This window comes from Fukomys damarensis, unplaced genomic scaffold (assembly GCF_012274545.1).
Source record: "Fukomys damarensis isolate Sample0158 unplaced genomic scaffold, DMR_v1.0_HiC HiC_scaffold_17, whole genome shotgun sequence".
NCBI classification, from domain to species: Eukaryota; Metazoa; Chordata; class Mammalia; order Rodentia; family Bathyergidae; genus Fukomys; species Fukomys damarensis.
Window position 1 is genome coordinate 35,609,294 of NW_022900929.1, and position 10,567 is coordinate 35,619,860.

General features: G+C 44.8%; 2 protein-coding genes across 2 annotated transcripts in view; one reads left to right on the forward strand and one right to left on the reverse strand.

Annotated features, from left to right (window-relative positions):
• Positions 1–1,189: 1,189 nt before the first annotated feature.
• Positions 1,190–4,758, reverse strand: Rpusd2 (RNA pseudouridine synthase domain containing 2). The gene is made up of 3 exons (XM_010624685.2): positions 4,135–4,758; positions 2,883–3,179; positions 1,190–2,181 (listed from the first exon to the last, which is right to left on the reverse strand). Exons 1-3 carry the CDS (start codon positions 4,738–4,740, stop codon positions 1,450–1,452), a joined length of 1,635 nt encoding a protein of 544 aa, XP_010622987.1. The 5' UTR covers positions 4,741–4,758; the 3' UTR covers positions 1,190–1,449.
• A 2,117-nt stretch (positions 4,759–6,875) lies between these two features.
• Ccdc32 (coiled-coil domain containing 32) overlaps positions 6,876–10,567 on the forward strand; it is a 14,878-nt gene continuing 11,186 nt past the window's right edge. Inside the window, exons 1-2 of the mRNA XM_010624684.2 lie at positions 6,876–6,966; positions 9,014–9,264. Coding sequence (XP_010622986.1) covers positions 9,021–9,264 — 244 coding nt within the window. The 5' untranslated portion in view covers positions 6,876–6,966; positions 9,014–9,020. The remainder of the gene's footprint in view (positions 6,967–9,013; positions 9,265–10,567) is intronic.

Here is a 10,567-nt window from a genome sequence, read left to right on the forward strand (position 1 = left end):
TCTGCTTGGTAATTATCTGTTAAAGTCCTTTATATTTATTTACTTATTTATAGAGTGCTAGGGCTTGAACTCAGGGATGTTCTACCACTGAGCTATATCCTCAAGCTTTTTGTTTATGCTTTTTGTTTTGAGGCAGTCCTCTTTTGTAGTTCAGGCTAGGTGCTTCTGGCTGACCTTGAACTCATGTCAATCCTCCTGCCTCAGTCCATTTTATTTTTCACTTTGAGGCAGAGTCTAAGTTGCCTAGGCTGGCCTCAAACCTGGTGACTCTCCTGCCTCCCAAGTAGATGGGATTACAGGTGTGCACCAACTGCCCAGCCAGTTCTCTGACCAGTTTTAAACTGAGTTTTTGGTCATTTTGTCATTGAGAAGGATCTCATATCCAGAATACATAAAGAGCACAACTAAACAACATAGACTACACAACTACAATTATATACCACTTCACTCACACTAGGATATCTATACTCAAAACAGAAAATAATAAGCATTGATGAGGATGTGGAAAAGCTGCAATCCCATGTGCACTGCTGGTAGGAATGTTCAGTTATTCAGTTACTGTGGAAAAGTTTGGTGGTTGCTCAAACGTTAATCACGGATTTACCATCTGACCAACCAATTCCACTTTTGGAATTTCAAAAAGAACTGCAAACGTATTCAAACAAAAAACTTGTAAAGCACAAATATTCACAACAGCACTATTTGCAATAGCTAAAAGGTGGAAATAATCTAATTATTCATCAGCTGATGAATGAATACAAAAAATGGTATAGCCATGCAATGGAATATTATCATAAAAAATGAAGACCTACTGACATATGCCACAAATTAGAGGACTCTTGAAAACATTATGCTAAATGAAAGACACAAAAACTCACATAGTATATGATTCCACCTATATAAATGTCAAGAACAGACAAATCCATAAAGGGGTAGGGGTGGGGGATAGGGAAAGACTGATTAATAGATGCAGGTTTCCTTTTAGGGTGAGCAAAATGTTTTGAAATTATATGAGGTAATAGTTGCACAACACTGTGAATATACTACATGTCACTAAACTGTAACTTTTAGGTGGTTCATTATGCAAATTTTACCTCAATATATTTATTTATTTTTATTTTTGGTACTGGGGATCAAACTCAGTCCCTGGTGCTTGTGAGGCAGGCAGCGGAACCACTGAGTCAAATCCCTGGCCCTTACCTCGATTTAAAAAAGAAACAAACAGTAAAAAAAAAATCAGACACACAAGGTGTTAGAAAAAGGGGTATATTTACAAAGCAAAAAGTACCCAGATTCTAGCTAGAGGGAGAGGGAAGGAGGGAGCTGGAGGGTAGCAGCAGATCCCTTTAGAGCCCACCCTCATTTCTGAAGAAAGTGTTTCAGGCCATGGGCTAAGCCCCTGCCCCATCCATGTCCCAATCCAAGAAGCAATCCCATCAGCCACAGCTCTCAGTCCCCTTGCCAATCATCCTGTGCCCAGGCAGGCATGGGTGAAACATACTCAAAGTCTGGCCCTGTGTAGCGGAGGGCATGCAGGAACATCACAAGGTCTTGGGGCAAGGGATCCTGTCGCACCAGCCGGCACTCTGTACAGAGTGGGTCTGTCTCTTGATTCGTAGTATCTGTTTCAGTTGCCTCCTCTGATACCAAGGCCATTGTGTCCAGATCCTGAGGGGCTGCCTCAACTACTCCATCCATTTTCTGAGCAGCTGTAAAATCTTCCAGGTTGGCCTTGGCCAACTCTGAGGGGGCAGTAGTTGGGACTGGGAGTCTTGGGGACAGGTCACTCTCGCAGAGATCCAGCACATCCAGGCTCTGTTTGGACTGGTGCTCTGCCACCAGGTCCCGGAGCAACTCCTCATCTGTCTTGGGAATGTGGCCACCTTGGCCTCGGGAAGGACCCCAGGCAATTGAATTGTAGATGGGGTCATTGAGAATGGGGTGGCCCAGGAACTGGAGGTGAACTCGAATCTGATGGGTCCGGCCTGTGAGCGGCCAGCACCGTACCACGCTGGAGTGGCCATTGTAGCTCAATCTCTGGAACAGGGTCTCACAGGGCTTTCCCTGAGGATCCACACGGCACACTCCTACCTTGTAAGACACCACTAGGATGGGTTCCTTGCAGGTCACCTCATTGGCAGGGAACTCCCCTTCTACTCGGCACACGTACTCTTTCTCTAGCTACACAGGAGGAAGAAGGAGAAAGTCAGCAAAAAGCCTAAATTTAAGGAGTTGAAACTCTCTGCAGAGTAGTAAGGAATGTCCCACTGTTAGATTAAACAATTCAAAGCCCAGCTCCACCATTTGTCAGTTTTTTAATCTTGGGTATATTATTTAAAACCTCTTTAAAATCCCATTAACTCATTTAAAAAATGTGAGTTCAGAAAAACACTGACCTTGCAGGGCTGGTATAAGTCTTCAGTAAATTAGGCTGTTGATGTGTTTGGTCCTAAGCCTGTCATGTACTCAATAAATGAATACATAGTATGCCCTCATAAATGTATTATGATCCCTATCCAGAATTCCAACTCTCAAGCCCATGATTACTACCATTAAACTCTTCTACCCAAGCTTCTCCAACTTTATCCATAATTTTCCCACCAACCAAGCTCTTTCCAAAATCTTTATAAAAACCTTCACCAGCTCATTGGAACTCTAAAACAGCAAACTACCAAAAGTGGCAGTGTATGGCATCTCTAAAGATCTTAAAAAACATGCAGGGTAACCCATCTTTGGTGCTTGAAGTGCCAGCCTTCCTGAAAGTAGGACAGTTGGCCAGATATATATGAAGGCCCACTTCAGATCTAGAACTCCATCACACCCTTTGGATACAGAGTGCTCCTGTGTCCCGGAAGTAGCCTGCAGGAGGGAGCCTGGCTCACCTGCCGGTCTCGAACTTGCTCATGAATTCTCTCAGAGACAGCAGCTGTCTTGGCAAACATGAGCACCCCTGAGGTTAGGCGGTCAAGCCGATGCAATGGGTGTAGCTCCTTCAGTTGGTGTTCCTTTCCCAGGATGAAGATGACTGTGTTGTGTCGGAAGCGACCACAGGGGTGGACAGGAATAGAGGAAGGCTTATCTACAACTACCACATCTTCATTCTCAGCTAGCACGTGAATAGGCTCTGCTGTGACTGGTGGCTCATGTCTGTGCACTGTGTTCCTCAAGAAGTCATTGTCCTGCCAAAAACATAGGTAACTAGTCAGCCTGGAAGCCAGCAGTCCGTAATCAGTCAATTTCACACCCAGCCTCCTCCTGTTCTTTACTGACATGGAAGAATAGGTACAGTACATGCTTAAGCAGATAAAAAAAGGAGGGCCAGGGATTTAGTTCAGTGGTTTCACTGCCTGTCTCGAGAGCACAAGGTCCTGAGTTTGATTCCCAGTACCAAAAAAAAGGAAAGTAGTATTGCATCATATGACCTCATTGTGTAAAAATACAGACAAATAAAGGTTAATGATTATATCTCTAGGAGATGAGATTATGGATGCTTTTGTTTTGCCTACTGGTATATATTCTATAAAAAAAAGTTGCACTTTAAAAGTAAATTTCCTTTCTTTTTTGGAGGGAGACAGGGTCCCACTGTGTAGCTCACACTGGCCCTGAACTCACTATGTAGCCCAGGCTGGCTTTGAACCCACAGCGATCCTCCTGTCTCAGCTGCTCAAGTACTGGGATTACAGGTGTGCGACATCATGCCTGGCTTTTGGGCTTTTTTTTGAGACAAGTCTTCCTAAGTAGTTCAGGTTGGCCTCGAACTCAACAGTGAACCTCCTGCTTCAGCCTCCCGAAAACGGGGATTGCAGGATATCATACTCGGCAGTAAATTTCTTTTAAACAGAGGAAAAAGCTCCATAAGTCATCACTTGTGACCTTAAAAAAACACCAACCTGTTAAATGCAGAGATCTGGAGTCTACACCTAGATTTGCCACAGTTCATGACATGCTCTTGGGTAAGTTTCTGAACTACTCGGAGCCTCAGTTTCCTTATCTGTAAAATGGAACAATTAGGCCAGACCTGTGGTTTGCAAAATTGGGGTGGAAGAGGGTAATTTCTAAAAGCTGAATTGCCTCGCCTTTCTTCACAACCATGGTAAGCCAGCGTTACAGAAGGGTGTGTCCCCAGAACTTCACCTTGAGCACTACGCGGAGGTCGTGCACTGGCTTCTCGTTGAGGTGCAGGCGGCCTGCCTGGACCGCCGCCTCGTAGTAGACCAGCGGCTGGGCTCGGAACTCAGTGCTGAAGACGTGCATTAAACTGCGACCCACCCAGCGGCCTTTGCAGTAGGTCCGAAAGTCAAAGTAATAGGGTCGCACCTTCCGCAAGCCGCCCTCGAAGTAGTAACTGGTCTCGGCGAAGTGCTCATCACCAAAGCTGACCCCAGTGCGCCGCTTCTTCGGGGGTGGCACGACGCGCTCCCCAGTTGCGCCTAGCCGCTTCTTCCGCTTGCCTGGGTCGGTGGATGGAGCCGAGGCCTGCTCCCCGCTCCTGGGCGTCGGTTCGGTTACAGGGCCTGCTGGCTCCGGTGGCCCCAGGAGCGGCTCGCCCTTCGCATCGCTACCAGCGTCTCCGTTTTGCTGAGTCGGAGCCCTCAAGCCGCCTGCTGTCTCGACTCCTGTCGACAATGTTTCTGCCATCGGGCCCCTACAGCTCCCCCAAGTCCTGATAAACCAGAGGGGTCGGGGGTGGAACCACCACTGTACTAGAAGATCCGGCCACCTGCGGCCACCCAGGCGCATGACAGCGCAGCCACCGCGCCCGCGTCGCGCTTTGATGGCGTCACGCAGCACCAGCCAATCAATGAGGGAAAGTACCTAGGCCCGCTCGATAAGGTGAGGAAAAAGAAGTGCTGAGGAGTGAGTGGCTAGTGGAGATATCAAAAGTGAGACCTCCTACCCTGGAGACCTGACGTTATTTCACAAAGGAAATCTTTGGGTTTCACTGCATGGAAGTCCTGACAGGAGTGGATCGGGTACATTCCATGGCATCTCTCTTAGATGTGATGGAATGTACAGCACTCAAAAGTTCCTTGGATCTACAGAAACGCTAGAAAGAAGCTTTATTTAAAACAAACCAAAACCATTGAGTGTGTGTGTGTGTGTGTGTGTGTGTGTGTGTGTGTGTGTGTGTGTGTGTGTGTGTGTGTGTGTGTGTGTGTGTGTGTTTGTGAGAAAGGGTATCCTTATGTAGTTGAGACTGGCCAGGGCTGGCCTCAAACTTGGCAGCGATCCTCCTGCTTCAGCGTGCACCACCAAGCTTGGCCAAAACCAAAAAAGTAGAATGGAAGTTGCTAGATTGTGTGAGTATACTAAAAACCATCTATTGTATACGTGGTGTGTATAATAGTATGTGACATATAGTATTATAGTATTGACATACTTCAATAAAACTTATAAATTTTTAAAAGGTTTTAGAGTGAAATTTTTCCAAGCAGGTAGATATTCCAATGCTAGGTACCTCCCCACAAAAGGGACAAACGTCTAGTACAATTTAGGAGACCTAGCCTTTGTAATATAAAATGCTAGTGTTGATTCAGGGCATTCTTATCATATGCATTAGCACTTTGTGGAGGAAAAGAGAAGTCTTTTTCTTTTCTTTCTTTCTTTTTCTTCATGTTTGCTATGTTTGTTTTGTAACCCGTCAGTCTCACCAAACTAACAGAGATACTACAGCTGACACTATTATTTCAGAGCAGTTTGAGATAACACAGCTATAGAATTCCATATGCTAAAAAAGCCTGATTCCTGATTCCTTCCTCAGAATAACGGGTCAAATTTTCTGTTGATTGTTAGTCTCACTATGTAGTTTATGATGGCTTTGAACTCACTATATTACCCAGACCAGCATCAAACGTATGGCAATCCTCCTGCCTCAGCCTCATGAGTGCTGGGATTACAGGTTTGTGCCACTACTCCTGACTTCTTTGTTTTCTAACCTCCTTGCCTTTCACTTTCTTTGCTTGCATACTCTTTAAGAATAGTTGTAAGTTTGAGCACAGAGCACCTTGTGGTAGTACTTTCACATGGTCATAGTTGTCACTACCATACCTCCATCGATTGCTGGACACATCTAAAGGCGATACCCTCAGCCAAGTTTCTCCTGCGGCTGGCTGGCTGATAATCTTTTATCATGTTTCTTTGGGCGACAGTTGTAGTCCTGGAAACTGAGGATTAGGAAGCTTGTAACTAAGTGAACCTGAGGGATATCAAAGGTCATCTTTAAAAGGCACCCCAACTCACACTCTTTTTTTCTATTTACTCTGGCAACACTGCAGACCTCGCTCCTTGGCAGACAAGCTTGACTCTTGTCGACAGTGTTGCTGCCACCGGGTCCCTACAGCAACCCCAAAGCCTGACCTAATCGGCCAGGGGTCGCAGCGCCACCGTCCAAGAAACTCTGGGACACATTCCAACTCTAACACAATGCCCACAACACAGCAGGAGCTTGGTTATCTGCTGACTGGATAAGCGAAAGCTTCATAATTCAGTGAATGAGTCATGGTCTCCTGTGACATTAAGAAAAGAAGCCACTGAAGTGCTCTAATTTGAGCAGCAAGGGTGTGAAACAAACACCCACCCAAAGAATTGCCCGGGAGGCGAACGTACTCAAGGGTTCAAGAGAAGTCAGAAGTCTGGAAAACTGGGCTTTCCCATTAGAGCAGGGAGAAGATGGGCAGATAGCTGGAACCACACTGTCCAAGAGAAATCAAACTCCTTGGGGCAGAGGGAACAGGGATCTGGTCCCGGACTCCACCATTTCCGAGCAATCATGGCCCTGTCCACCGTCCTCTGGCCCTAGTTTCCTCCCAAGAACCAATGCGTTCGCACTACGTCTCTGAGCCAGATGATTATTGGAGGGCTCTTGGGCCCCGTCACTTGGAGACTCCTCCCTTCGCTGCTTCCGGGCTGGAACGCTGCTGTCCAGAGCAGGACGTTTGCTGGGTGGTGTGCAGGCGCTTACGTTAGGTAAGGAGGGGCCGAGGCGCCCAGCGTTTTGTATCCCTACACCGGCCTGACCCCGAATGCTTCAGAGGCTATCAGGAACACGGTTCTTAACGCCTTCGCCAGGCCTTGAGGCGGAGCGACTGAGGCCTGAAGTCTGGAGGACACCGGGTTTTCTGCGCGGTTAGGGGCGCCGTAAGGGCGGGGGCACGCGGGGCTCGGCGGCTGTAGAGCTTTGGTTTAGGTGTTTTCAGAGGGTTTACATTTAGGCTTCATCAGTTCACCCAGGGCCCTAGTGACTTGTGTCCCTTTTACTTTGGGCTTTTGTCCTAGCTGGGCTCTCCTGAAATTTTTTCCGGCCTGTCACTGGGCAGCCTCCCTGATCCCTGAGACTCCGGTGAAAGGTGTCATCCTGTAAAACTAGGTGGTTCTGGAATATCCCGCGTCCCCTGAGCGCGGTCTCTGTGCGTAGCTCTCCCCACCTGACTCTCCTTGGGCTGCTTTCAGTTTATCTCCCAAACAGGCAGAGTATTGGATAACGAGTAAAAATATGTATTTTGAAGCGGAGCATGATGGCTCATACTGTAATTCTAGCACTCTGGGAGGCTGAGTTTGAGTCCTTCCTGACAACTCAGTGAGATCTTGTTGCTCAAGAGCGTGGGTTGGAAACACCGGGGTGGGGGTGATATAGCTCGGTGCAAATCTCCATTACCTGGGTTCAATCTCCATTACTGCCCCCCCAAAAAGAAAGAAAATTTGGAGCAGTTCAAGTCTGGATTTTAGTATGCCCTTCCGAGACTCAGTTTCTTCATCTGTAAAATAATGAATTTTTTTCTATTTCAGTGTTCCTTTTGGAACTATCCATGTTAACTATACTGACTTGATGATTACACATTATATGCATGAATTACCACATAGTACCCTATATAATGTACAATTAAAATAATAACAAACATTTTAAATGGTTTTAATGTGCGTGGTTTTTTTTTGTTTTTTTTTAATTCTTGGCAATCCTACTTCAGCCTCCCAAGTGCTGGGGTTATGGGTGTAAAAAAATGATTTTTTTAAAAAAATATGAGTTAATGTAGTCCAACTACCACATGTAATGAGCACATGACCTTCCATTATGAGAACATTTAACAGACCCTTTTCACCAAGCACCAAGCAACATTTTTCTTATCTTCAGGTATATGAAACTGGAAGACCTTTAGTCTGTCCTATCAAAGACAAAATGTAATTGGCTGACTAGAGTAATCGCATTTTGGAGATCTTTGGAGAAAAGTGTCCTGGTTGTTCACATTGGAAGAATTCTAGAAATTCCTCTGTGTGTATATGTGTTAGTATGTTAAAACATACATAATATAAGGTTTATCATTTTAACATTTTTCCCCTAGGAGTCCGGATTAAACCTAAGACTTTCACATTGAGCTATGTCCTCAGCCCGTATTTATTTACTTGTTTTTTAAATTTTGAGACAGGTCTTGCTTAAGTCACTAAATTGCCCAGGCTGGGCTTACCCATGTAATCCTCCTGCCTCAGCCGCCCAGCATGCTAGGATTACAGAGACAAGTACCACCATGCCGTAATACCACCAAACCACCGTGTTTTAACCATTTTTATATGTACTGTTCAGTAACATTTACATTATTGTACAACCATAACTACCATCCATCCTCAGAACTTTATCATCCTCTCAAACAGAAACCTTGTACCTATTGAACAGTAACTCCTTATTTTCCCTCCCTCCAACCCCTGGTGACCACCATTTATTTTCTGTCAGTTTGACTCTAGGTAATTCATAGGAGTGGAATCATGCAATGTTTGTCCTTTTGTGTGTGGGCCTTGTAGATATTCCATTTTTAGAGACAAACCTTATGATGAGTGCAAAGCCAGAAAGATAATTCGGTTGTTCTTTTGTCATGTTTATCAGTAATATGAGTCTGATAGAAGACATTTTTGATTTTTGTTACATTTTTTTTCAAATGCATAAAGAAATATGTGAGTACCATGCACTTGTACTATATCCTGAAACCTTGTCCTTACTTGTCTGAACTTCTGTTTTCCTGATTAGATTCCAAATGAAAATGTTTGAGAGTGTTGACTGCACAGCCACAAACTCTGGCAGGGATCTCTGGTCTGAAATCTGTTCCTGTCTACCAAAGCCTGACCAAGAAGATGTTGCAAGCAATGCGTTCTCGGACTCCTTTGTAGATTCTTACCCTGTGGGTAAAGACCAGGGGGAGGCAGCAGACTTTGCTATCCAGCCAGCTCTAACGCCCTGGGCTCCCTTGCAGGATTCAGAAATGTATTTAGCATCTCTAGGTAAGTTAGGTAGCTCTTTTTCTTATTTTTAAATCAGAAGCTGGTGGTCTTATTTATTTAGGCAGTTTGAAGATTGAACCTAGGACCTTCACACTAAGCTATCTTCCCAGCCATTTTATTTTATTTTGATTTTTTTGAGACAGGAACTCACTATACAGTTCAGGCTGACCTTGAACTCACTATGTAGTCCAAACTGGCCTCAAACTCAAGGCCATTTTCCTGCCTCAGCCTCTTGAGTGCTAGGACTGTAGTTGTATGCCATCATCCCTGGGTCTTCCAGTCCTTTAAAAAATGTATTTATTTTGTTTTGAAACAGATTCTTGCTAAGCCACTAACTTGCCCAGGGAGGGTTCAAATATTTGATCTTTTGCTCCTCCTGAGTGTTGGGATTAAAGGCTTGTGCCACCATTCCTGGCGCGAAGTTGGTGGTTTTAGGGAAGCATGTTGAAGTTCTGTTACATCAAACTTGTGTTTCCTATTTTTGGTACTGGGAATCAAACTCAGGACCTTGCACTTGCCAGGCAGGTGGCAGAACCACCTGAGCTAAATCCCTGGCTTCCTTTTTTTTTTTTGAGACAGGGTCTTGCTATGCAGTTCAGGCTGCTCTTGAATTCATCATGTAGCCAAGGCTGGCCTCGAACTTGCGTCCATACTCCTGCCTCAGCTTCTTGAGTGCTGGATTACAGCCTAGGCTGTAGAGTGAGCTCAAGACCAGCCTGAACTACATAGCAAGGCCATCAGAGAGAGAGACAAAAACAAAAATATCAGTGTAGGGCAGTGATTGCCAGTCTTTGGAATTACGGTGTCCTTTTTGAAAAATTAATTTTCTAACTGACACAAAAACTGTACATACTAATGTTTTGATATGTGATACATTATGCAGTGTTTAAATTAAGGTAAACATAGCTACTCCTCAACCATTTATTATTTCTTTATGGAGAAAAATTTCAAAATCCTGGGCCGGGGATTTAGCTAAGTGGTTCCGCCACCTGCCTTGCAAGCGCAAGAACCTGAGTTTGATCCCTATACAAAAAAAAAAAAATTCAAAATCCTTTCTTTTTGTATTTTTTTTTTATTGCTGAACATCTGTGAGGTATACCTGTATATCATAAGACATTTGAGGAAGGAAAGGCAATTCAGGAAGAAGGAACTTTTGAGAAAAGACAGAAGAATCAAAAGAGACCTTATATGCTTGCTAAGATATGTCTTTGGGGACTGGGGATTTAGCTTCTGCTACCTGCCTGGCAAGTGCAAGGTCCTGAGTTCAATCCCCAGTACCAAAAAAAAAAAAAAAAAAAAAAAA

Excerpts from the sequence above, each read along its gene's own strand:
- Rpusd2 (XM_010624685.2), bottom strand. The coding sequence starts at position 4,740 with ATGCGCCTGGGTGGCCGCAGGTGGCCGGATCTTCTAGTACAGTGGTGG. Across the intron at positions 3,180-4,134 it reads ACCTCCGCGTAGTGCTCAAG|GACAATGACTTCTTGAGGAA; the intron begins GTGAAGTTCTGG and ends TGTTTTTGGCAG. Across the intron at positions 2,182-2,882 it reads AGCAAGTTCGAGACCGGCAG|CTAGAGAAAGAGTACGTGTG; the intron begins GTGAGCCAGGCT and ends CCTCCTGTGTAG.